Source organism: Rhinoderma darwinii, chromosome 2 (genome assembly GCF_050947455.1).
Source record: "Rhinoderma darwinii isolate aRhiDar2 chromosome 2, aRhiDar2.hap1, whole genome shotgun sequence".
NCBI classification, from domain to species: Eukaryota; Metazoa; Chordata; class Amphibia; order Anura; family Rhinodermatidae; genus Rhinoderma; species Rhinoderma darwinii.
In genome coordinates this window covers 148,954,032-148,981,347 of record NC_134688.1, presented here as the reverse complement: position 1 = coordinate 148,981,347, position 27,316 = coordinate 148,954,032, and the positions used below count along the sequence as shown (strand labels likewise).

The 27,316-nt window shown below is 40.8% G+C and overlaps 1 protein-coding gene across 15 annotated transcripts in view; it reads left to right on the top strand.

The window, feature by feature from the left end:
• The window catches only part of MYCBP2 (MYC binding protein 2), a 291,950-nt gene that overhangs the window by 240,044 nt on the left and 24,590 nt on the right, over positions 1-27,316 (top strand). For 12 of the 15 annotated variants that reach the window (XM_075852355.1, XM_075852367.1, XM_075852354.1 and 9 more), the window contains 17 exons: positions 6,338-7,990; positions 8,593-8,762; positions 8,899-9,143; positions 10,238-10,405; positions 10,732-10,889; positions 11,178-11,377; positions 11,624-11,773; positions 12,895-13,055; positions 13,569-13,725; positions 13,931-14,155; positions 16,664-16,729; positions 16,880-17,119; positions 17,943-18,032; positions 18,684-18,764; positions 24,099-24,365; positions 24,812-25,095; positions 26,224-26,320. In XM_075852355.1, coding sequence (XP_075708470.1) covers positions 6,338-7,990; positions 8,593-8,762; positions 8,899-9,143; positions 10,238-10,405; positions 10,732-10,889; positions 11,178-11,377; positions 11,624-11,773; positions 12,895-13,055; positions 13,569-13,725; positions 13,931-14,155; positions 16,664-16,729; positions 16,880-17,119; positions 17,943-18,032; positions 18,684-18,764; positions 24,099-24,365; positions 24,812-25,095; positions 26,224-26,320 — 4,412 coding nt within the window. The remainder of the gene's footprint in view (positions 1-6,337; positions 7,991-8,592; positions 8,763-8,898; positions 9,144-10,237; positions 10,406-10,731; positions 10,890-11,177; positions 11,378-11,623; positions 11,774-12,894; positions 13,056-13,568; positions 13,726-13,930; positions 14,156-16,663; positions 16,730-16,879; positions 17,120-17,942; positions 18,033-18,683; positions 18,765-24,098; positions 24,366-24,811; positions 25,096-26,223; positions 26,321-27,316) is intronic. The other 3 variants (XM_075852366.1, XM_075852353.1, XM_075852356.1) reach the window with 2 other exon arrangements.

Here is a 27,316-nt window from a genome sequence, read left to right as displayed (position 1 = left end):
TAGTGCGTACTTTGACCCCACAGTTTTTTGCTAAATTTAATGCATAGCAGGTGAAAAAAAAAAGAATTTCACTTTTTTCATAAGTATTTGTTTGAAGACCGATTTCTTTGTAAAGCGAACATGAAAATGAAGAAACACACCCCAAAAATCTATCACCCTCTTTCTCCTGTTTTCAAAAATACCCACATTGTGGCCCTAATGCGTTGTTTGGAGACACGGCAGGGCCCCAAAGGAAGGGAGCACCCGGAGGCTTTCAGGACACATATTTTGCTTGAAAATGTTTTAGGCCCCACTGTACATTTGGAGAAGCTTTGAGCTGCCAGAACGATAGAAACTGCCCATAAACGACCCCATTTCGAAAACTAGACCCCTTAAGGTATTTATCTAGGGGTATAGTTAGCATTTTGACCACACAGGTTTTTCGCTAAATATATTGGAATTAGTCTGTAAAAATTAAAATGTACTTTTTTTCTGAAACAACATATCAATTTTTATTATTTACAAGGAATAACGAAGAAAATGCACCCCAACATTTGTAAAGCAATGTCTCCCGATTACGAAAATACCCCATATGTGGTAATAAACTGCTGTTTGGACCCACAGCAGGGCTCAGAAGGGAAGGAGCGCCATTTGGATTTATGATTTTGCTGGAATGGTTTTCGGTGCCATGTCGCATTTGCAATGCACTGGAGGGACCAAAACAGTGGAAACCCCCCAAAAGTCACCCCATTTTGGAAAAACCTTCAAGGAATTTTTCTAGGGGTATAGTGAGCATTTACACCCCACGGGTCTTTTGCAGAGTTTATTAGAATTAGGGCGCGAAAATTAATATCAATATTTTTTCCACTAAAATGTTGCATTTTCTCATTTTCACAAGGGATAAAGGAGGAAAAAAACAACCATTTTTTATAAAGCAATTTCTCCCGAGTACGGAAATACCCCACATGTGGTCATACGTTTTTTTCATTAGAAATGAATTAACCCTTTCAGGACTGATCCAGTTTTTGCTTTCTTATTTTAGATTTTCCCTCCCCGCTTTCCAAGAGCCATAACTTTTTTATTTTTCCATCAATAGAGCGGTGTGAGGGCTTATTTCTTGCGGGAGGAGCTGCAGTTCTTATTGGTACCATTTTTTTGGTACATAAAAAGTGATTCAAAAGTTGTATTACATTTTTTTTTTTTAGAGCGAAGGTGCCCAAAAAAAAAAAACTGCGATTTTGGCGGTTTCAATTATTACATTTTTTTAAGGTGTGCACTGTGCAAATTAAATAATGGTATCTTGTAATAGTTCAGACTTTTACGGACGTAGCGATACCAATTTTGTTCATTTTTTTACATTACTTTAGAAGAAAAATGCGAAAAGGGGTTTTGTTTTTTTAACTTTAAAAAAAAAAATTCTCACTACTAACTATAATTCTTCGACACATTTTATTAATCAATCTCCTTAGGGGACTTGATCCAGCGATCATTGGATCGCTGGTACAATACACTGCAATACTAATGTATTGCAGTATATTGTTATTCATACAGGCTTCTGTAACAGAGCGATCGCTTTTCCTGTCCGTTAGTACCGAGGGGGCCTGCCGTAATACACAGCTGACACCCGCAGCTTATGGAGCGGGCTCAGCACATGAGCCGGCTCCATACATCAACCGCCGCACCATGACGGGCAATTAAGTCATAGTGCGCAAAGGGGTTAATGCACAGCGGATGGTTCAACGTGAAAATTGCAATTTTCCACTGATATGCCATTTTAGTGCATAATATGTTGTGCCCAGTTTGTGCCACAGAAGACAAATACCTCATAAAACGTTAAGCGGGTTCTCTCAGGTATGGCGACGCCGTATGTGTGGGCGCAAACTGCTGCTTGGGCACGCTGCAGGGCTCAGAAGGGAGGGAGCTCCATTTTTCTTTTGGAGCGCAGATTTTGCTTGGTAGTTTTTCTGTTTTGGGTTTCGCTGGTGTTTCAGTTTATAATGTGGGGGGCATATGTGAGCTGTGCGGGGTACATCAGGGTATAATAAGAGGGTATAATAATGGGGTAAATAAATAATAATCCGCAGATATGTGGCCAGTGTCGCACTGATAAATGGCGCCCGATCTTATCCGCTTTTGGACACTTTGCACATTTTGCATCGCCATATTCTGAGAGCCAGAACTTTTTTATTTTTTCACCACCGGAGCTGGGTGAGGGCTTATTTGTTGCGGGACAATCTGTCGTTTTCATTGGTACCATTTTGGGGTACATGCGATTTTTATTTTTATCACTTTTTGTTCAATTTTTTTGCAATCCTGAGCAAAAAACAGGAATTCTGACACCGTTTTTTAGGTTTTCTTTTTGCGGCGCTCACCGTACGCTATAAGTGACATTTTACTTTATTCTGCGTGTTTGTACGATTACAGCGATACCATATGTATATAGGTTTGGTCCTTTTTTTTAGCGTTTGCACAATAAAATGACTTATTTATAAACAAAAAAAATTTCTGTGTCACCATATTCTGAGAGCCATAATTTTTTATTTTTTAGTCAAAAAAGCTGTGTAAGGGCTTGTTTTTTGCGGGACGGATAGACTTTTTTATCGGTATTATTTTCGGGTACATGCGACTTTTTGATCACTTTTTATTCTTTATTTAGGGAGCGGTGGTGACCAAAAAAATTGTGATTCTGTCGTCGTTTTTTATTGATTTTTTTTTTGGGGTGTTCATCGTGCGGGGAAAATAACATTACAGTTTTATAGATTGGGTCGTTACGAACGCGGTGATACAAAATATGTGTACTTTTTTAACGTGTTCATTTTTTTTCTATAATAAAAGTCTTATTATAGGAAAAAAAGCATTTTGTGTTTATAGAACTTATAACTTTTATTTTTACACTTTTTTTAAAACATTTTTATTACTTTTTTTTACTTTTTTCACTTGTCCCACTAGGGGACACTTAGTCTTGCAGCTTTGATCGCTGCTACAGTACATTACACTACACACGTAGTGTGATGTACTCTAACTGTCATTGTGACGTGACTGTCACACTGACAGGAAGCAGAGGAGGAACGGCCGGAGGCTGTTCCTTCGAGGCTTCCGTGCATGGCAACCCGGAGGTCATTATCTGACCTCCGATTGCCGTGACAAGCATCGGTAGCCCCCACGATCACTTCGTGGGGGCTGCTGATGTGCTTCAAACCACTTAAATGCGGCGACGGCAATCCGTCGCCGCACTTAAGGGGTTAACTGCCGAAATCAGCGGCGATGGTCCGCTGTCCGGCAAGACTGATGTCTCAGCTGTCTAGGACAGCTGTCAGCGCGGGTCTGTCACTCTGTGTTTACACAGAGTGACAGTTTGAAATGCGGACGAAAATGCACGTCCTGGTGCGGGAACTAGCAGCCGACCAGGACGTGCATTTTCGTCCTTGGTCGTGAAAGGGTTAAACGTTTGCCATTATAGTTTACATGTGACATGTGGCACTATTGAGCATCCGTTTAACGTATTAGTCAACCATAGACTATAACGGCATTTGTGTAACGGATACATCATTAAAAAAAAAATAAAAGCTAGTGAAAAGCCCTATAAATGGATGCCTGTGACAGATACCATATGTTGACATCCAACACCCATGAGCTAATATGGTATCTGTTTAACAGATATGTCTTTTTACAAGGTACCACAGGATGGAATAGCATCATCTACTAGTCTCTTCCATACTTCAGTTTTTGCAGTATACTGGCAAGACGGAGGCCAAAAGGACACCCCTATGGAGACGTTTAGTGTTGGGAGCTTTCCTGATATATACGCTAAGCGTAGGGAAGAAAAGGCAGTGTAAACCCAGTCTTATACGATTATCCTAAAACCGGGTTTTAGGTTTTTGTAAACCGCCTTTTTCTTTAAATTTGGACACATGTAACTTGTGAAATGGAAGTTAATGGAAAGTCTTTACCACCTGCAAAATGTTTTTTTTTTTTTTTCCCCCACTCATAGCAACCAATCAGGTTTAAGCTGTTCTGGAAAGTGTAAGAAAAAAAAAAAAACATCTGCAACAAAACTTGTAGATCAGTAAGGCCTTGTTCACATCACATTTTTTGTTTACATTTAGTGTTTACATCGGGATAGCCTCCGACTTACTCTAAACATGTTAGGGCTACATTTTCAGACGGCGGCCAAGAGTGGTCTGGCCTCTGCCCTGCCAGTATATATGTTCGTATACCGCAGGAAAAAGGTATGGAATATTGAGTAGTAAATTACGCTATTCCATTCTGCAAAGTTTAGTAAAACTTCATATTCGTTAAATATATATAGATAGGTATGTGATAGAGAGATCGATTATATATATTTATAAAAAAAAATCATGGCACCCTATGGGTTACGGATGCCACGGAATGGAATCCGTCACAGGCAGCCGTTAAACAAATACGTTGTGAGCTTTTCAATAGCTCTTCATGACCTATCCATTAAACGGATTCCATTATAGCCTTTGGGTGACTGATGCATGAAACGGATGCCTAAAGGCTTTGTTCACATCTGCGTCAGGGCTCCGTTCTGACTACGATATTCATCCCGTCAAAACGACGAAACCCTTGCACAACGGAGACAAACTGAAAGCTATGGTTTCAGTTTGTCGCAGTCAGGGCTCCGTTCTGACGGAAAGCTCAGTCAGAACAGAGCCCTGACGCAGATGCAAGGCTTAACAGTGGCACGGATACGTCATGAAAAGTCAGCAGAGTTCATGACTTATCTGCTAAACGGATACCACTATAACCTATGAAATTCTATTCATATACCTTTCTTATACCAGTGTAGTAGGCCCCTGTCACAGTAGAATGGTATATATAGCCCACAGATTAGTCTTGTGTAATGTATCCCACGAGCTAACTAAATAGGAATAAACCGTGCAGTTTCATGTAACGCGCACGTGTGACCCCAAGCATTAAGTTAGCAGTAGGGTTACATGGCATACATGAATTTGGGGCAATGTAGAGGACACATCCATGGGCTTATTGAATAGAACGAATAGTGGAAAAATGATAAAATACTAATTGGCTGTGTGTATATTTGCTTGTATAATATCGGTCTGTCTCTGTGATTTATAACACGGTTGCCTGTCTCTAGGTGAATTATAACATACCTGACGATCTTTAGTTGAAGTTGTCATGTTAATAAAGTGAACTATTTATTTTAAAAAAACACGCAGAACACACAGGGGAGAAGAATGAGATTCTCCTGTGCAGACACTGACAGATGTGATAAAGATGAGATTTTTCTGTAGGTAGAAATACTTTATACGTTCTGCTGCTTGGTTAACGACTATTCACCTGTTATATACCTGGACAGTGTTAACTGAATTCCAGGGGGGGTCACATGATTTATATATGGTGGGTCACATGACGGACACCATGTTTAGTTCAATCAGTTCGTCAATGCAGTGGATGCATTAAAGGGGTTTTCCCACGAGAGACATTTGACACATCCACAGGATATGTCATAAATGTAAGATAGATGAGGGTCCCATCTCTGGGAGCAGCACCTATCTCTAGAACGGGGCCCCCTAAACCCCGTTAAATACTTTTTTTTATAGACCGACTACTCACTGATATAAGAAATGTTTGTGAGCATAAGTATTATTACGTATGTAACTATAATTTTCTATTCTATAAATAAAACAAATAAAAAATGGACAACCCCCTTTAACATTTCATGTTAGTTGCAATTTTGCGATTTACGAAAATTTTTAATTTGTACCCTGAGCCAAGATCTCAAGGACAGCTTGCTGCATGAACAAGCTGTGTATATAGATCTCTATGTACACTGCTCATGTGAGGCTCATCCCACGTCCGCATACATAAAGAGCTCTCTGTCAATACTGCTTACTGTAAACAGGAGTACAGCAAAACACACACTGCCCATTCCTTGCCAGTCTCCAAGATCTCTGTTCTAGGTTTGAATTTCTAATAGAATTAAACTGCAAAACTAACATTTAGGATAGTTTAACATGGCCAGATTGCCTGGCCGGTAATTATCGACAAAGCACGCCGATCAGCACTTGTTAAGCTTCATTTATATGGAGCAATGGTCAGAATCTATGCTGACAAACATAGTTTATTCCCATACATTTGCATCTTGTCGGCAACACGTTTCTGGTTTACACGGGAAAATGTGGTGCATACATTTTTTTTTTACACTTCGAACCCTGTAAAATAGATATGCTTCTTGTCTGTCTTAATTGTGGTTCATCTTAATTAGTTTCTTTTAATTATGTAAAATGTAAGCGAAGTGAGTCAATTAAATTAGCTGATGGGGATAATTTGGATTCTGAAACTAATGATCTATTTGTCTGATTGTATTATATAGATGAAAGGAGTCAATTTAATGCTGCTGCCAAGCCACCTGCTACTGTAAACAAATCAGACTTGCCTTCAAAACAGAGAGTTGACAGCAAATCCCCCAAGCCAGATGGACGAGTAAGTCGCTCTAATGCTGATCAGAAGAAACCCCGAAATAATGAAGGACTTACTGCAAGTGAATCTCTTCTCTTGAAGTCTGATGCTGCAAAACTGAGATCAGATTCTCACAGCCGATCTTTGTCTCCAAACCACAACACTCTTCAAATTCTAAAGAACTCAGATGGAAAACCATCTGTCCTGAGATCAGAATCTCCTGGACCTGGCTCACGTTCTACATCACCAAAACCAAAGACTGTGCCTGCAGGAAAGCCTATTATGGCTAGTGCAGGTGCAACACGTTCAGCATCTCCACAAGAGAAAAACCTACCTCAAAAAGTTGCAGGTCCTGCAAAGACCAAACTTGAACCACCACGTGAAAGGTCCAAGTCTGATTCTTATACTCTGGATCCTGACACACTGCGGAAAAAGAAAGTACCTTTCACAGAACCATTAAGAGGGCGGTCCACTTCACCTAAACCAAAAATAACACCGAAAGACGGTAATCAAGGTGGCAGTGAAAACAGAGCTCCTTCTCCTCATGTGGTGCAAGAAAATCTGCATAGTGAGGTTGTTGAAGTATGCTCTTCCAGTACTTTAAAGACCAACAGCATTATAGACAGTACTTGTGAGGAGGACAATAGTGAGTTAAAAAGCGTTGATGATGGTGCATCCAAAGTCCATTTCAGTATTGGAAAAGCACCCCTAAAAGAAGAGCAAGAGACAAGAGCATCTCCCAAAGCAAGCCGCAAAAGTGCTGGTAGGCATGTTCGACCCAAAAAAGAGAAAACAAACTTTCTGTTTAAAGAAGCGTCAAGATCTGCTGAACCTGCAAAAGAAGCAATGTCCCCGTCTGTGGCCGAGTGTGCTAGAGCGGTGTTTGCAGCTTTTCTCTGGCATGAAGGCATAGTTCATGACGCAATGGCTTGTTCTTCTTTTCTGAAATTTAATCCAGATCTATCCAAAGAGCATGCCCCTATAAGAAGCAGTCTTAACAACCAACAACCTACTGAGGAAAAAGAACTCAAGTTAAAGAATAGGCATTCCATAGAAATATCATCTGCGCTTAACATGTTTCATATATCTCCTCATGGGCCTGATATATCAAAGATGGTCAGTATTAATAAGAACAAAGTCTTGTCAATGCTTACTGAACGGACTCTTCATGAGAAGTGTGAGGATGGCAAGCATGAGGCTTCTCAATTAGAAGTATCAAACCACCATTCTACTAAACCCAGACCCCCGCTTCCACTAACACTTCAGCATCTTGTAGCATTTTGGGAGGATATTTCATTGGCCACCATAAAAGCTGCATCTCAGAATATGATCTTCCCAAGCCCTGGTTCATGTGCCGTTTTAAAGAAAAAGGAAGGTGAGAAGGACAGCAAGAAGGCCAAGAAGGAGAAAAAGAAGAAGGACAAGGCAGAATCTAGGCCGCGTGGTAATCTGTTTGGAGAAATGGCCCAATTGCAGGTTGGAGGGCCTGAGAAAGACACCATTTGTGAGCTGTGTGGTGAATCTCACCCATATCCAGTAACCTATCACATGCGCCAGGCACATCCAGGTATGTTTAATAGTTTGTTGTTGTTTTTTTTTTGTGTCTAGTAGTTCCTTTTGGATTCTAGTCATCAGAATTGTGCAAGAGATCCAAACACAATTCCAACATCTAGTTTTGGGCATGTTTGTCTCAAAAACCCGATTTGCTACACAGTATTTTAACAATACCACACATAGCATTTGGTATTTAATGTGATTGATATATGAAAAATGTGTTTATGAATAGAATATTGGCTTAATTTAAAAAAATATATATATTTTTTATATATATATATATATATATATATATATATATATATATATATATATATATATAATATTTTTATATACAGCTAACTTATCCAGGGATATAATGCTGGTTGATAGAAACACTATTGTTTGTCTGATCACATTCTGAAATTGTTGGCTCTAGTAGACCTTGGGCTGTCACGATGAGCTTTAGTCAGGTGTTAAATAAAGAATCCTTTGCTAAAAGAAATCTAGTTGAAATTATTTTGCCTGTCTCGTTTTATGCCTTTATGTAAATGTACCCCTATATTCTCGCTTCATAAATTAAAAAAAAAAAAAAAAGGCACTTCATGTTTTTTTTATTTATTTTTTCTCTCCAAGGTTGTGGACGATATGCTGGTGGTCAAGGCTATAACAGCATTGGACACTTTTGTGGTGGCTGGGCAGGAAACTGTGGTGATGGAGGAGTTGGTGGAAGTACTTGGTACTTAGTCTGTGATCGCTGCAGAGAAAAGTATCTTAGAGAAAAGCAGGCTGCGGTAAGGGAGAAGGTAATCGTTTTCTGCATGCCTTCCAATAAATGCATGATGAATTTGTTTTCACCCAATTAGTAAATAACTTAACAACCTTGTTAAAACTTGATAATAATTATAAAGAAACCGATCTGACATTTATTGTTACTCACAGGTTAAACAATCCAGACGGAAGCCAGTGCAATTAAAAACACCTCGTTGTTTACCCACCATGGAGGCCCATCAAGTGATAAAAGCCAATGCACTCTTTCTACTGTCTTTGAGTAGTGCAGCAGAGCCAAGTATTCTGTGCTACCATCCTCCAAAGCCTTTCCTTTCCCAACTCCCAAGTGTTAAAGAGGGGATTTCTGAGGACCTGCTTCCCAAAATGCAGTGCCTCTACCTACAGACACTAGCCAGGTAAATGCCAATGTTTAGCTCTTAACATTTTCCGAGCCACACTTCCCTTGCAGGTAACTCTGGATTATATGGCAGAAATGATACATGATCCCACTGTGTTGCTCCCATAGCACTATTCCGTAGATTCGCTTTGAGGATCTTGTCACAATCGGGAACTCCTTCAGTTGTTTGGAACACTTTAAAATATGCAAATTGTTATAATGTGCACAGTTAATGTCTCAAGATCGTCCAAGCGCTCCACTCATTTTGTAATGAATCCCTATAAATTACTATTCATTAGGAGGTGGAAGGGAATTCATTTTGTTGCAATATTAGGTTTAGCTGTCCAGATTGCCTGCAATTGTTTAACAACTCTTTAATAGTATGGTCATATTGTTGTAGAAAAATTTGTGAAGTGCTAGTGGATGCCCTTATCTGTTTCTTCTGAATAATAAAAGTAATGCATGGTACAGTCTATATATTTGCTTCTACACTGTGCTGTTAGTATTAGACAATTGAAAACTGTATGTATCACTTGCCATGAACTATAAAATAGTTAATAAAAAATATAAGGGGTCTCTTACACGGCCCAACTTGGGCCGTGTAAAGAGTGCCGATCAACGAGCCAGCTCGTTGATCTGTGCTCGTTTGCTCCTTTCACAAGGAGCTTTGTATAGGGACGAGCGCTCATTACCCCGATCGCTTGTCCCTATCCGTTTCTAGCATTACGGCAGCACGTCTCGCTGTTTACACAGGGAGATGTGCTGCCGACCACGATCATTTTCGATGAACGACCGTTTGCTTGTTCATCGGCTGATTGTTGTACAACGCTCGTTTGCCCAATGCTTGTTTGCCCAATGCTTGTTTGCCCAATAATTGACCCGTGTAAAAGGGCCGTAAGTCCTGTTCTCTGACGCTTGTTTGTCAGGTAAATGGGTACAGTAAGTGTTTTTAAAAGGAACAAAACAAATCCGCAGCTATTTGTCTGCAAAAAAACCTTTTTGTTTGTAGCCCACAGCACATTAGCCCTATGACTATGCAGCAAACGAATATGTCCTCTGTAACAAGTAGCAGCTTTCCAGGATAAAAATGCTTGTCTTTCTTCTATCATGCAGACATCACCAAGAGAACTTTGGTGGTTATCAGGATGACAATCTCTTCCAGGATGAAATGAGATATCTTCGATCTACTTCAGTACCTGCACCTTACATATCCGTTACGCCTGATGCATGCCCAAATGTTTTTGAGGAACCGGAGAACAACATGAAATCAATGCCTCCTAGGTATTCCTGGCGTGTAGAATCCCTTTTTATTTTGACAGGATAACCCAAGAAGAAGCTCCAAATATAACTGGTCTCTGTCATGTCAGAAGGCGGCACTGGCTGAGGTGTTACAGCGGGGCACCCAATGATTGCTCTGTAGAGTGCTGTGGACCCCTTCGTTCTGGCAATGTTCCCCTTCAGCATTACGTTTAAGGATCTTCTGCTACAGAAATATACAAATACGTACAAACCTATACTCTAGATAACTATAAATATTGTGTATTTTCCTGCTAAATTCTTAAAACATTGTTTATAAATATGCTTTTTTTTTTATTTTTAATTTATAGTCTTGAAACAAGCCCTATTACTGATACAGACTCCACTAAACGTACCGTCTTCCAAAGATCCTACTCTGTTGTGGCCTCAGAATATGATAAACCGCATTCAGTCCTGCAGCCGCGGGTGAAGGCTATTCCTAGGCGCAGAGTCAACAGTGGCGACGCTGGTAAATCAAATTTCGACTTATTTCTCGGAACATAATAATATTAATACAATATTATAGCTCGGCACATTTTTATTAACAGAGAATTTGGCTCTGTTCATATTACATCATGGCATCCATTCTTAACAGACCTGTGACCGCTATGATCTTATTGACTTTTAATGGAACCTTAGTGCCAGTGGGAACATACTAAGTAGTAGTTTTTTTTTTGGGTGTAATTTTTTCAGCTTTAGCAAAATGTTTGTGAAAATGGACATCATGGGCGCTCTAATTGTGTTTATTTTGCCGCAGAAGTTGGTTCCTCATTGCTGAGACATCCATCGCCAGAGCTATCCCGCTTGATCTCTGCCCACAGTTCACTCTCAAAGGGGGAGAGAAATTTCCAGTGGCCAGTCCTGGCTTTTGTTATCCAGCATCATGATCTTGAAGGCCTTGAAATTGCCATGAAACAAGCACTAAGGAAATCTGCATGCCGGGTTTTTGCAATGGAGGTATGTGGTTTTGTGGTCTCCGTGCCAGTGCTTGCTGCAGCTTCATAACTTTTTTAGTTCTAGCTAGGAATCCTAATTTTACTGTGGTATTTACAATCTAATTAAAACAGTAATGTAATTGAAAAAAGTTACTTGCTTAGTTTCTATATGTATGTATAATTTAAGTGTAAATTGGAGTGTGGTTTTTATACTGGTGAGCATTTGCATTCAGTATTGTAAATAGACTTATTTGCGGGTTTTTTTTAGGCTTTCAATTGGCTGCTTTGCAATGTAATCCAGACAACATCTCTTCATGACATATTATGGCACTTTGTGGCATCTCTCACTCCTGCTCCTATGGAGCCAGAGGAGGAAGAAGATGAGGAGAATAAGGCAAATAAAGAAAATGCAGAACAGGTATGTACTTACAAGTGTCACAAGTCACACTGCGTACTTTTGCCATTATTGGCAAATATTTTTATCATTCTCTGACATCAGGGGAACATTTTGCTTCTGTAGGCAATAGTATAGGTTTGTGTTTTGAAGCCATTTTAACCCCTTAGTGACCAGCCTATTTTAGGCCGTCGCATTTAAAAAGCAATAACTTATTTATTTCTGCGTCGACATAGCTGCATGAGGACTTTTTTTTTTTTTTTTTGCGGGATTAGTTGTATTTTTTAATGGCAAAATTTTGGGGTACATAGTTTTTTGATTAACTTTGGGGGGAATAGAAAAAAAAAGCAGTTCTACCATTGTTCTGAGTTTTAAATTTACGCAGTTTACCTTGCGGATTAAATAACATGTTACCGTTATTTTATGGGTCGGTACGCTTATGACGATACCACATATGTATAGGTTTTTGTTTACTACTTTTGCACAATAAAAAATTAAATTACATGCTAACTTTATTGATAGGGTCATTACGGTTGCGGCGATACCATATATGTGTACTTTTATTCATTTTTTACACTTTTACTAAATAAAACCACTTTTAATGGAAAAAATGATGTTTTTTTAACTAATCTTTATACATTTTTAATTAACATTAACATCCACTAGGAGACTTTTATTTTGCGATCTTTTGATCGCTGCTATAATGCTTTGGTATTCACAGTACACAAAGCATTATTGCCTGTCCGTGTTAAGCTGATAGACAATATATTAGGACGTGCCTTTAATCTAATAGGCATTTAGCCAGGGCAGGCCTGGGGGGCCTTTGTTAGGCCCACGGCTGCCGTGACACCCCGTCGGAGGCCCGCGATTGCATTTGTGGGCTGCCGATGGGTGACAGAGGGAGCTCCCTCCCTCTGCAAACTACTTAAATGCTGTGGTCGCTATTGACCGCATCATTTAAGGGGCCTGGCTGTTTCGCCTAGCCGAAGGCCCCTTAGTGACCGCCGTGAAAAGGCGTATTGGTAGTCACTAAGGTGCTAATTACCAAGAAAATATTAGCAGTTCCCCTACATTAAGCTAGTTGATATACATTTTTTTTGCAATAATAATAAAGACTATAATTTTTGGGGTTTTCTATATTAAAGGAAAAAGATACAAGAGTGTGTGAACACCCACTTTCAGACATAGTGATTGCTGGAGAAGCAGCGCACCCATTGCCTGACACATTTCACCGTCTTCTTCAAACCATTTCTGATTTAATGATGTCTCTTCCTGGAGGAAGCGCTTTACAGCAGATGGCCCTAAGGTGAGTATAGAATGGCAAGATTTATGAATTCTGATATAATTGTGGATTTTGAAGCACACGATCAGAATGCAGAAACTTGATGCATTATGAACTTAGATGTGATCGATAACCACTCAATCCTGCGAGTCGGAGACGCGCTGTCACTTAACCCGTCGGTCCCACTAACCTGACGGATTCAGGTCATAGCGCAAGATACAGCTACCAAATATCCAGGATACAAAGCAGCTGTATCTGAAAAAGTCCATTTTATTTTTAATAAAAGTTGGACCAAGCAGACTGATACACTGTTTTATTAAAAATATATATAAACAAATAGTTTTTGAAGATGTGCATAGCTTTTAAGAACCTCCATTTTCTGATGCCACAATCCAGCTTCCTTTGCCTTGGTCATTCTAGCATTTTGTTTTGTTGGACAGCAAGGTACTATAAATTAAAATAAATCCCCATATAGAAGTAGCACGTTGTCACATATATGGGATAGTAAATTGAACCAATGTTCTTATTTTATTTCAGATGCTGGAGTCTTAAGTTTAAGCAGTCTGATCACCAGTTTCTTCACCAAAGCAATGTATTTCACCACATCAACAATATCCTTTCCAAGTCTGATGATGGAGATAGTGAAGAGAGTTTCAACATCAGTGTGCAGTCTGGCTTTGAAGCAATGAACCAGGTTATTTCCTTATTGTGTTGTTAACCCAGTCTTGTGTTCTGTGATACATACTTTATATCTCTAGAAATGCTAAATAAGTGTTACGTATAACTATAGGCTGTATCCATTTAACCAATGGGTCAATTCGTTTCAAACTTTATTTTTTAAATGTTGCAGTCTGCTGCTTAATGCAAATTAATGTGGTTTGGTATTCCTTTTCTTGCAGGAGTTTTGTTTGGTTACTGCCCTTAAAGACATGACTAGCATTGTAGACATTAAGACTTCTAGCAGACCAGCCATGATTGGAAGCCTAACAGATGGGTCTACTGAAACTTTTTGGGAGTCAGGAGATGAAGATAAAAATAAAACAAAGAGCATCACAATAAATTGCGTCAAAGGCATAAATGTACGCTATGTGTCAGTCCATGTAGACAACTCTCGTGACTTAGGGGTATGTATCAGTCTACTATATCTATTGAATGAGGAACTAGTGCTTTCAACGTTTTTTTAAGTGAAGCTCCTCCTTTGTCTACTATTGGCCGTGGGTAGTTCTAAAATAAGTGACGCAGCAACGATTATAAATGTGTTTGTACTTTCTGCAGTGTAGGAAAAAAAATCTGTTACCTGGCAGCTGTGGCCAAACAATCTTCTTACTATGGCTTCATTTTTATTCTAATTTTGTCTTGTGAATATCTAAGGCCGCTCAGCTCATTAACACATGAATATCCAAATGGTCTGATTGACATATGAATAATTAAAGCTTAAAAGGGGCTTTCCCAGAATCATAAATTATCACCTATACACAGGATAGGTGATAATTGTCTGATCGCTTGGGGCCACCCCGATGGGACCCCCACCATGACCGCAGTGAGGAGTACATTGAATAGAGTGGTGGTCGAGCATGTGCGCTGCCGCTCCATTCAAAGTCTACGGGAATGACCAGCAGTTGAGTACATCGCTCGGCTGTTGGTCATTTCCATAGATACCTGTGGATAGGTGTAAATTTATGATGCTGGGAAAGCCCCTTTTACTATTATTTAAAGGGGTTTTCCCACTTCTGGCAATTGATGACCTATCCATCGATGATCTGTGGGGGTCCGACACCCGTGCGCTGCACAGATCAGCTGGTCCAGTGCCTCTGTGCGCCGGACGTACTAGCCGGAAGCAATTAGCTCCGTCCACGGAATAGCGGCCAAGCTGCAGTACTGCAGCTCTGCTCCTATTCAAGTGAATAAGAGCGGACCTGCAGTTCTGCAGCACGGCCGCTATGCGATGTACGGAACCAACTGCTTCTAGGCTCCGTACATAGCATTATGTGCCACAACATCCGGTGGCCGCATAAGCTGTCATTTACAGCGTGATCTCGCGAGATTACGCTTGCTGTGCTGTAAGTCCCACACAAACGTTACCCAAGTGTCGGGATTGTGAATAGACATCCCGTCCTGGCTGGAGGCAATGTCTATTCACGCTCAAGACACTTCAGTAATGTTAATGTGTGTGTATATGACTGCACACAGTGAACAATGCAGGATCACGATGTGTAGAGTAAATGAATGGAGAGAAGGGTATGACGCTGATTGGTCACTCATTGGTCAGCGTCATACACTTCTCTCCACAACGCCCACTTGGTCAAAAAGTAAAAACACGCCCACTTGGGCATTAAGAAAGTCATTAGCATAAAGCTAATATAGGTCATAACTCCGTCAAAATTGATCGTTTTTCTAAATAAAAAAACACTGCTGTAATCTACATTACAGCGCCGATCACATTATGTAGAAGATAGGGCACTTATAATGTGGTGACAGATCCTCTCTAATGTGTCTCCTCTCCTGGATCCATTTCTGGTTTTGGCTTAAAAAATGCATCAGAAAACTGCATCAGATCTTCACTGTGTGAACAAGGCCTAAGAAATTATAAACTCCACACCACTACGTCTAATAGACTCAAAACATTTGACATATTAAACTCTGCTGCATCTGATAAACTCAACTTTACTACATCTGATGCTGAGCCCCCAGAATAAAACCAGCAGAGCAGCAAGCTTACACCCTCCAGGCTCACATTCAGCGGCAGAACCTGACGGACCCCGGAGTCCGTTAGCCGCGGTTGGTATCAGACATGCAATTCCCTAAGGCTGTGTTCACATCTGCGTCAGAGGTTCCATCAAGAGCCAGCGTTGCAAATACGCGCTATTTTGTCCACTAAAATGGCGGAACTTATAACGGAAAGCCGAGGGAACCCATTAAAGTCAATGGCTCCATTCGGTTGCCGTTGGTGTCTGTCTGTTGGACAGATCCGGTGTTACTGGTGTTTTCGTTGTTCTGCTCCTATGGTGGAGCAGAACGGAGACACCAAACACAGATGTAAACAAAGCCTTACACACTGCGTTGCAGGTTTTTATAAAAAAAATTCATTCTCTGGTCAGTGCCTCTGTCTAAGCCACGTTTATCTAGGCCTATCAAGAGAATAGCGCTTTCATTCCAACCCTCCCCCTACTATTATAATGAGGATTACCTTGCTTTACTTTTCTTATTGTTTACAACCTGCTGCAAGAGGGTCTGCCCTACCATTCAGGAGTGTTATCTCTATCATCACTGCTAGAGAAGTTTAATATTTAATTTAAAAAAAAATACCCCTTTCTCACAAGTGTCCCTTTTTAAAAAGAGTCCTGGATAGTTCAACATCAGTGCTGTATTTCACATGCAAGTAGGTCACATCCTTAGAAGTCTAATCTTTTACTTCAGGTATATGACTGAAAGTAGCAGTAATGCAGAACCCCTATAACCTGTATTTAGGGGAAGACCGCACTACTTGGGGGACAGGCATGTTCCAGTATGAACCTCTTTCTATGATGGTTCAATTTCTATATGAACTATGGGCCATCCCAGTGTGACAGTAAAACTAGGGTCAAAGGTTGTGAATTGCATGTTAATGTCATTATTTCTACATTATTTTTCAGAATAAAGTCACATCAATGACCTTTTTTTGTGGTAAGAGCGTGGAAGACCTGTGTAGGATTAAACAGGTAAATGTTCTTTTAATATTCTCTTATTTCATCACCAAACTCCTTTCCAGAAACGTTTTGGAAGTTCTGCAGAGTAATGAAATCTGAAAGCAACAGTCAGATTTGAGATAAAGATCAATGTAGTAACGTCTCTTCTTCTTCTACCACAAGGCTGACTTAGATTCCAGACACATTGGATGGGTGACCAGTGAGCTGCCTGGAGGGGATAATCACATACTGAAGATTGAGATGAAAGGCCCGGAGAACACGCTGAGAGTGCGGCAAGTTAAAGTACTTGGCTGGAAAGATGGCGAATCTATCAAAATTGCTGGGCAAATTTCTGCCAGTGTGGCTCAACAGAGGAATTGTGAATCCGAGACACTGCGTGTGTTTAGACTAATAACTTCGCAGGTTTGTGTTCTGAAGATATCACAATACTTCATTTTATAGTTCCTTTTTGAATTGCAAATCCTATGTAAGTAAGCATTTTATTCTCTTTACATGAGATAATATATTTCTCATCAATGAACCTGTCAAGACATGTATAGACATGTATAGTCTTTAGGCCTCATGCCCACTTCAGTGTGTGATCCATTTTTTTAACGGCTAGCACACTGACGCATTCATTTCTATGGGGCCTTGCACACTTCCATTGTTTTAACGGAACCGCGTGGCCGTTCTGACAAAAATAGTAAAGGTTCTACTCCTGTCTGTTTGTGACGGAACAGTCTCGGGCATTTCATTCATTTGGTTAGTTGAAACAGAATGCACACTGAAGCCATCAGTGTTTCACGTATCCGTTGTTCGCGTCTGTACGACATGCAACGGAAGTGTGCATGAGGCTTTAGAGTATAACCGTAGATCTCATTTTCTGCTTATTTACATGAGCCTGTCCGATTTGCGTCTGCTAAAAAAGGGCAGTTTTTTTTATGCATCGGACTGTCCATGTGTTATTTATTTTTCTCTTCTGCAAGCACTTTCTGGTTTCACTGTTTTTCTATTTTTTTTTCATCTCTGCATTTCTTAGCAACTCATCCGTGAAAAGCTGAGAGCGCGCAAATATGCTGTCAGTTTTCCTTGCACGCACCCATAGATTTCAATCAGCCAGTCTGGTCAGCAAAAACGGACCAGCATAGTAACTGCTGTGAGTTTCTCGCAACGGACATATACTTATGTATATGGAGAGTTTTAACTTCTCTTTTTTTTTTTTTTTTTTTTTTTTTACACCACACAGGTATTTGGGAAGCTGATCTCTGGAGATGCTGAACCCACACCTGAGCAAGAGGAAAAAGCGCTCTTATCCTCACCTGAAGGGGAAGAAAAGGTTGGCTTCTAAATCTTTAATTTAAAGACATTAACTGCTTATATGCTCAAAATGTTTTTCAATTTAATTACAAAGGAAAAAAACCTCAAATAAATGCACCCATTGCTGGGCTTTGTTACCATAAAGCTCGAGGTAGATGGCAACTGAAATTTCTGGACATAAGGTAGTTGCATTGTGACTTCAATTGTTCACTATTGGTAAAGACTATTGCAAGATTTCAACAATATGTTTTGCATTAGTCGCAAGGTCTCTTCACACTTTTTTTTTTTTTTTTTTTTCTTCCCCCATTGGGGAAAAAGTTGCAACACTTTTTTTTTTTTTATTTGAAAACAATTTGGCTCCCAAACTACACAGGAGCAACAGTTTGCGTCCCTCATATAAATGATGGGCGGCTTTTGTTGTGGGGGCTGTGAGCTTTGATTTCAGTGGGGTTCGAAAGGGGATTGATCTAGGTCTACCGTTCCTGTCCGGCCAGAAGTTTGTAAGCAGCAGAAACTGAATCAACCACCTGAACAGTGTGAAAATACTCAAACATGTAACATGGGGTGACTGTTTTTTTTTTTCGAAGCATAACACAATAAACTTAGTCTTCATGTTACATTCAGTTGCATTTGTTCACTACAAGGTGTTTATTTTGGTATTTTTCTTTAGGCAACATCCGATGCTGACCTTAAGGAACACATGGTTGGCATTATCTTCAGCCGAAGTAAACTCACCAACTTACAAAAGCAGGTATATGTATTTTCACTGGAGTTCATATATTCTTTCCATTGACTTCTGCAGTTCTGTAAAGAAGTGTGTGTGTACATGGTTATCCTTTTATCATGTATTGTTCACAGATCAAATATAAACCAGTTCATGTATAGGTATTATAACCTGGGCTGTATTTGCCACTAGGCACTGGGGGTGCAGTGCCTAGGGCGGCTGCAGAATCGTGTTTGTTTTTTTTCCCGAATTGACCAGCAGTCAGGTCAATCGCAGAGGGAGGGGGTGCGCTTCACCAGCGCTCCTTACTGTAAGACGCGTCATCTGTTATTGGATTGGCCAGAGCTGCTCACGTGAGCAACTGTGGACAATCCGAGAACAGTGGGCGTGTCTTAGGCTCATTGTGTAGGAAGTGCTATAGGGAACAGACGGCAGAGCAGAAGGTGTGCCGCACCAGGTCCAGGGCAGGTATGTATATATCATGTACTGTTTAATGCAGTGGTTCCCAACCGGGGTGCTACGGCACCATGGGGTGCTGTGAGAATCCTCCAGGGGTACCGCGACACTCCACTGAACCACGGCCGTGCTTTCTCTCCTCCTCAGTGCGAAGTTCATGTGAGAAGTAGATTCTTTGCAGCCCCCTTGTAGATAGCACCCCTTCCTTCCTGTACATACCGCCCCCCCCCTTCCTGTACATAGCTCCCTGAAGGAGCGGAATCCCCCTGTGGCTGGGGATTCCGCTTCTGGTCAGAGTGCTTTAGGTCTCTGTCCATATATGGACAGTGACATCAGGGGCAACACCTGAAGCCAAATCCCCGTCCACAGCATGGCCGGTGATTAAGCTCCAGGAGAAGCCCCTGGCGTCACTGTCCATAGATGGACCGAGACGTCAGGAGCTTCTCCTGGAGTAGAATCCCCTGGTAACAGCGTCCGAAATACTTTGGACGGGGATTCCGCTTCAGGAGTTGCCCCTGATGTCACTGTCCATATATGGAGTTCTTTTTTGCCTGTGTCTTTTGCATTGGTGTCTTTAAACTTTATTACTACTGCCTTAGTAATGGCTGATGTCTGATGGGCACCGTCCATTACGAAGGCGGAGCTTAGTGTTAGCCGGTAAAGATTCGAACACTAACCCCCCTATTATCCCGGTCCTCACAGCCGCCAGGGGTGCCAGAAAGAGCCGGGTACAATCCAGTACCCGGCCATCTGAAGGGATGGTCGGGGACTGGGCCGGCCGTAGGCTGGCAGTATTGGGATGGGAACGCCCAAAAACAATAGGTTTTCCCACCCTGGTAATGCTGGGCTGCAGCTGGTTATGAAAAATGGGGGGACCCTACATTTTTTTTTTTTTTAAATTGAAAAAAACCTTTGTCCCCCGTCCCCCCCCATTTTTCATAACCAGTTAGATACAACAAAGCAGCCGCTGCCTAGCATTACCAGGGTGGGAAGGCCCATTGTTTTTGGGATTTCCCAGCCTAAAACTACCAGCCTGCGGCTGCCCCAGTACCCGACCATCGCTTCAGATGGTCGGGTACTGGATTATACTCTTCTCTTCCCAGCACCCCTGGTGGCGGTGTGGATCGGGGTAACAACGGAGGGGTTAGTGTTAGCCTCCTCACAGGCTATCTATCTATCAATCAGACAGCCGCCATTACTAAGGCAGTAGGAATGAAGTTAAGACACTAACAGAAAAAATATATTCTTGAAATAAATCCCCCACACACACACACACACACCTCGTTAACCATTTTATTGAAAATAAAAACGCTGTCATCGAAGTAGTCCTCGAATCCAAAGTAGTCCATTGACCGAACCTGTAAAAAAAAAAACACAAAAAAAAAAAACATTAGTAAAACTAAGAAGGCAAAACCATTATAAGGGTACGTTTACACGGCTTATTTTCAGGCTAATTTTGGAGCAGAAAAGCATCGTTTTGTGCGCCAAAATACACTTGATTTCAATGGGAAATACACTGTGCTGTTCACATGAGGCTTATTTTTACGCTGTTGAATTTAAAACAACGCCTCTTAAAAGGAGCCTCGTAAAAAGACGTTTTCTATTGCAGGGTTTCCCCATTGAATTCATTGGGGAGGTAAAACCTGCAACAATTAGCACATTGCGTTATCGGGGGCGTTGGCACTAAAAGTGCCTAGGGTAGCACCAACTCCATATACGACCCTGAATATAACATGTAAATAATAGGACTGTGACCAATCAGTCAGCTATGGTATGGTTTATGATTTTGGGTAACACGGTTTATAAACCCCTAAGAAATTGATGGACTATCCTCAGGCTAGGCCATCAATAGCTGATGTCCGACTCCTAGTGCCTCCTCTGATCAGCTGTTTTGAAGGGGCCGCAGCGCTTGCACGTGAGCTGCTTTGCCTTAATTTCCTTTTATGCTCGGAGAATGGCCGACACACTTGTAGCAGCAGTTCACAGTATTACAGCCCTCTCCTATTAACTTCAATGGGAGAAGGCTGTAATACTGTGAACCGCCGCTACAAGTGTGTCAGCGATTCACCATGTGAGCAGTAAAAAATGAAGGGGAAGCAGTGGCCCCTTCAAAATAGCTGATTGTCGGGGGTGCTGTGAGTCGGACCCCGACCGATCAGATATTGATGGCCTAGCCTGAGGATAGTCCATCAATTTCTTAGGACTGGACAACCCCTTTAACCCCTCAATGACGCACCTTAGTTTTGGCCTCCAAGCCTATTTTTCAAATCTGGCCTCTGTCACTTTGGGGTGGTAATTCTGGAATGCTTATACTTCTCCAAGTGATTCTGAGATTGTTTTTTCGTGACACATTGGACTTGATGTTAGTGGAAAAATTTTCTAAATATATTTAGTGTTTGTTTGTGAAAAAAAGCTTGATTTAGAGAAAGTTTGGATAAAAATTCATTTTTCTGATTTTAAATATCTGCTTGTAAGACAGATAGTAATTACACACAAAATAGTTACTAGTTCACATTTCCCATATATCTACTATGTGTTGGTGTCATTTTTTGAACTTTATTTTTCTAGGACGCTACAAGGCTTAGAACATGAGCAGAAATTTCTCATATTTTGAAGTAAATTTCAAAAGCCTTTTTTTTTAGCCACCAGTTCAGTTCTGAAGTGGCTTTGAGTGGCCTATATATTAGAAACGCCCATACAACACCATTTTAAAAATTAGACCCCTCAAAATATTCAAAACCGGATTTTGATAGTTTCTTAACCCTTTAGGCGTCTCACAGGAATTTAAAGCAAAGTAGAGGTGAAATGTACAAATTTCATTTTTTATGCAGAAAATCCTTTTTATTCCGTTTTTTTCTGTAAAACAAGGTCTTACCAGAGAAACGCAATGCAATACTTATTGCCCAGATTCTGCATTTTTTAGAAATATCCCACATGTTGCCCCATGTGCTTATGGACTGAAACACCGGCCTCAGAAGCAAAGGAGAACCTAGAGGATTTTGAAGCCTCCTTTTTATTAGAATATCTTTTAGGCAACATGTCCGGTTTTAAGAGCTTTTGTGGTGCCAAAACAGTGGGAACCCCCCAAAAGTGACCCATTTGGCAAACTACACCCCTCAAAGAATTTATCGAGGGGTATAGTGCGCATTTAGACCCCACAGGGTTTTTGCTGCATTTTGTGGAATTAGACTGTACAATTGAAAATCACATATTTTCTGATAAAAGGTACATATTTTTACAAGGAATAAAGGAGAAAAAGTAGTCCAACATTTGAAAGCCAATTTCTCCCGATTACGGCAAGACCCCATATGTGGTCATAAACTGCTGGTTGGACAAACGACAGGGCTCAGAAAGGCAGAAGTGCTATTTGGCATGTAGATTTTGCTGGATTGGTTCCTGGGCGCCATGTTGCATTTGCAGAGCTTCTGATGTACCAGTACAGGGGAAGCCCCTTAAAAGTGACCCTATTTTGGAAACTAGACTCCTTGAAGAATTCATTGTAGTTTTAATGGGGTGCATGCGACTTTTTGATCAGTTTTTAGTCTATTTTTTTTTATCAGGCAATTCTACTATTGTCTTTTATCCCATTTTTTTACAGTGCTCACCATGCCCTATAAATGACATATTCACTTTATTCTGCGGGGCGATACGATTACGGCGATACCATATGTTTAGAGGTTTTTTTTTATGTCTTACGGTGTTTAAAATAAAATACTTTTTATAAAAAAAATCCTTTAATTTTTGTGTTGCCATATTCTAAGAGCCATAACTTATATTTTTTAATCAAGAAAGCGGTGTGATTACTTATTTTTTGCGTAACAAACTGTAGTTTCGATCAGTACCATTTTTGGGTACATGCGACCCTTTTTTATCTCTTTTTATTCTATTTTTTGGGAGGTGAAGTGACCAAAAAACTGGTATGGTTTATTATTATTTTCTTTTACAGAGTTCACCACGCGGGATAAATAACAAAATACTTTTAGTTCAAGCCGTTACGTACGCGGCGATATCAATTCTGTATAGTTTATTTATTTGTTGTTTTTAAAAAATAGACAGATAAGGGATAAAGGGGAATTTTTACTTTTATTACTTATAAACTTTTATTTTTATACAACTTTATTTTTACTTTTTTTTTATTTTTATCCCACTATGGGACTTGGAGGCAGGAGGCCCTGATCGCAATTGTACGCAAAAGTGTATTAGACCTATCCGCTAGATACTGACAGTAAGCATAGTTACTAGGCTTCTGTAGATGGCATAGCCGGAGGCCATTGTTAGGCCTCCGGTTGCCATAGCAACCACCGGCACCCGCGATCGCATCGCGGGACGTCAATGGTTTTTTAACCCCTAAGAAGCCACAATCGCTATTTAATGCGGCTTCTAAGGGGTTAATCAGCGGGGACCACCGCGATCGGTCCCTGCTGTAGGAGTTACGGCAACTGCTGTTCGAGACAGCAGTTGTCACTTCTCATGTATGTGCCGGGAGGGGGGCCGGAATGGCCATTCCTCCCGTCAAGGTACTATTAGGTCACGGAGCGCAAACGATGCGCTCATGTCCAAATACTACGTCCAGGAGCGACATTGCTCTGATTGGCCTGTGAATTTTCAATCCGAGCGATCGCCGACCTTGGACTGCTCTCATTGGTCCCGGGTCGGCTAGCGGTGATGGTCAGTTGTCTGTGACAGCTTTCAACACAGCTCTGTCACTGTGCACTAAGACACGGTGACGGTTTGATGCCATGACGAATATATTCGTCATGGAGGATTAAGTAATGCTGCTCCATGACCAATATATTCGTCATGGAGCGTTAAGGAGTTAATCATAGAATTGTTTTTTTGTGGTCTTTTTTTTTTTTTTTACCCCCCAAAAAAAGTGACCATTTACTCAAGTCATTCTGTTTCTAGGTGTGTGCCCACATAGTCCAAGCTATCAGAATGGAGGCAACACGTGTTCGTGAAGAGTGGGAGCATGCCATCTCCAGCAAAGAAAATGCAAACTCCCAACCAAATGATGAAGATGCCTCCTCTGATGCGTACTGTTTTGAGCTACTTTCCATGGTGCTTGCACTAAGTGGATCTAATGTTGGCAGGCAGTATTTGGCTCAGCAGCTAACATTACTCCAAGATCTTTTCCACCTTTTACACACAGCTTCCCCAAGAGTTCAACGACAAGTGAGTGTTTCATCTATTATTTGGTCCAATTATGACGACTCCTTTCATGCTTTTTGTTATGCAGTGAGTGGTATTCTAGGTTAGGATTTGATGCTTCATGTGTCATACATATAGTGTTCACATCACTTTTCCTTCACTTTCTCATTGGTTGTTGAATACAAAATGAAGCAAAGGACTGTCTGGTGTCCCCCTATACACAGCTGTTTTGTTTTTTAATTCTATAACTTTTATACCATGTCCAGAACAAATATAGATCTGATCTTCTCATGGATACAGTATGATCTAGGAATAGTAAATCCCAAAAAAACTTGTTCTTAGAAGAACTGATTTTTCATGGTACACAGCACACGGTCACTTATTGCAGCTAAGCAGCAGTTTTCGCTTATGATTTGGCTGCTTGTAATATTTTGTAAAGTAATTTGCACCTTTCTTGGTCTCCTTTACAGGTTACGTCATTGCTTCGTCGTGTCTTACCTGAAGTGACTCCATCTCGTCTTGCTAGTATCATAGGCGTAAAGTCTCTCCCACCTGCTGACATCAGTGATATTATTCACTCAACAGAGAAAGGAGACTGGAACAAGCTTGGTATCTTGGATATGTTCCTAGGTTGCATTGCTAAGGCACTCACAGTTCAGCTGAAGGCTAAGGGGACACCGATCACTGGCACAGCAGGAATGAGTGCTGGGAAAGGGGTCACAACTGTCACTTTGCCAATGATTTTTAACTCCAGGTACAGTCTGACAAACATTTATGCCCATCCCAAATGCAGTCTTTTTAATGATCTGGCATACATTAAAGGGTTTGGAGACACTTTAAAGAATAGATTAGTGAATTGCTTTAAAGGCATGGTCTTGCCAGAAAAACATGTTTTTTTTTAAAAAATTAAACATTTAGTGTGTGGGTGATTAAACATGGTTCAAATTTTTTTTATTTTTTTCACGAGTCAGGAAATAGTCAGGAAATATTATAAATTAATTCTAATTTATAATACTACCCATTTTTGGTCACTAGATGGAGCTCGTTCCCAAAATTGCAGCATTGCAACATTGGGTTAAAAGCCCTCGCTCTAGTGAGCTCTCAGCATCCCCCCCTCCTTTATCCTGGCTAGTGCCGGGATAAACGAGGGGTTTGAAAGGTTTAACCTCCTACACTGTGTGTCGCCATTTTTTGAGGTAACCCACAGTGTAGTAGGTTTACATACAGTAGTAAACACACACAAACACTAACATACATTGAAATGTCTTACCTGCTCCTGCCGCCGCGGCTCCCTCCGGCCCGTCCGCTCCCTTTGCTGCCGCTGTTCCATGTGCACAAGTCCGGAAGCCGCGACCGGAAGTAGTAATATTACAGTCCGGCCGCGACTTCCGGTCCACAGGAAAATGGCGCCGGACGGCGCCAATTTCGAATAGGACTGTGTGGGAGCGGCGCATGCGCAGTTCCCACACAGACGCCGTACACGGACGTGAATGGGACGGGAGCCGTTCACAGTCCCTATGGGACTGTGGCTGCCGTACTCCATGTCTGTGTGTGTCGTTAATCGACACACACAGAAATGGAACAAAAAATGGCAGCCCCCATAGGGAAGAAAAAGTGTAAAAATAAGAAAAAGTAAAACACAAACACACAAATGAATAAAAACGTTTTTATTAAAGCACTAACATCTTTAACATATAAAAAAAATTATTTGCCATGACACTGTTCCTTTAATGACCAAGTCATGTGCTACAATAATAAGACTGGGCTGTGAGGAATTTCACCCTTTAGTAATTCTGTATCAAAATACATCTTTCAAGAATGAGACCCTGTTTACAGTGAAATGTCTCTTGTATACAATGTAAGTTTTTATTTTGTTCTGCAGTTACCTAAGAAGAGGTGAAAGTCACTGGTGGATGAAGGGCTCAACACCAACTCAGATTTCAGAAATCATTATTAAATTAATCAAAGACATGGCTGCCGTAAGTTTTTAACAATTAGGTGCATGGACATGAAAACGTGAATATTGTGTTGGAGATTTCTAGTCGGCAGAATCCTTAGCCCTGTCAAAAGGGATAGATTGCCACAGCCCCTTCTCTTAGGAAATTAGTTAAAGGCTATGTACACCTTTGAAAATGTGTGGTTTGGTTTTTTGTTTTTTTAAAAAATGTATATCAGTGTGATTGGTGCAACTTCGTAGTTACCTTTTTATTTAAAAAATTTACATTTTGAGATACAACTGCTTTGTATCCTATATACAGAGCAGCTGTAACATGCGCTGAGACCTGAATCAGTCAGGTCAGCGGCACAGACTGGTTCAGTGACAGCGGGTCCTATGTGTCATCGATCACATCTAAGTTCATAACTTGGATGTTATCGATAACAGGTGGTTCCTGCGTGTCAGTACATATAATTATGGTGGAATTTGTGTTTTTGTAATACGCTACCATTCAAAAGTTTGCGGTCACCCAGACAATTTTGTGTTTCCCATGAAAACTCACACTTATATTTATCAAATGAGTTGCAAAATGACTAGAAAATATAGTCACAACATTGACAAGGTTAGAAATAATGATTTTTATTTGAAATAATAATTTTCTCCTTCAAACTTTGCTTTCGTCAAAGAAGGCTCCATTTGCAGCAATTACAGCATTGCAGACCTTTGGCATTCTAGCTGTTGATTTGCTGAGGTAATCGGGAGAAATTTCACCCCATGCTTCCAGAAGGCCCTCCCACAAGTTGGATTGGCTTGATGGGAACTTCTTGCGTACCATACGGTCAAGCTGCTCCCACAACAGCTCTATGGGGTTGAGATCTGGTGACTGCGCTGGCCACTCCATTATAGATAGAATACCAGCTGCCTGCTTCTTCCCTAAATAGTTCTTGCATCATTTGGAGGTGTGCTTTGGGTCATTGTCCTGTTGTAGGATGAAATTGGCTCCAATCAAGCGCTGTCCACAGGGTATGGCATGGCGTTG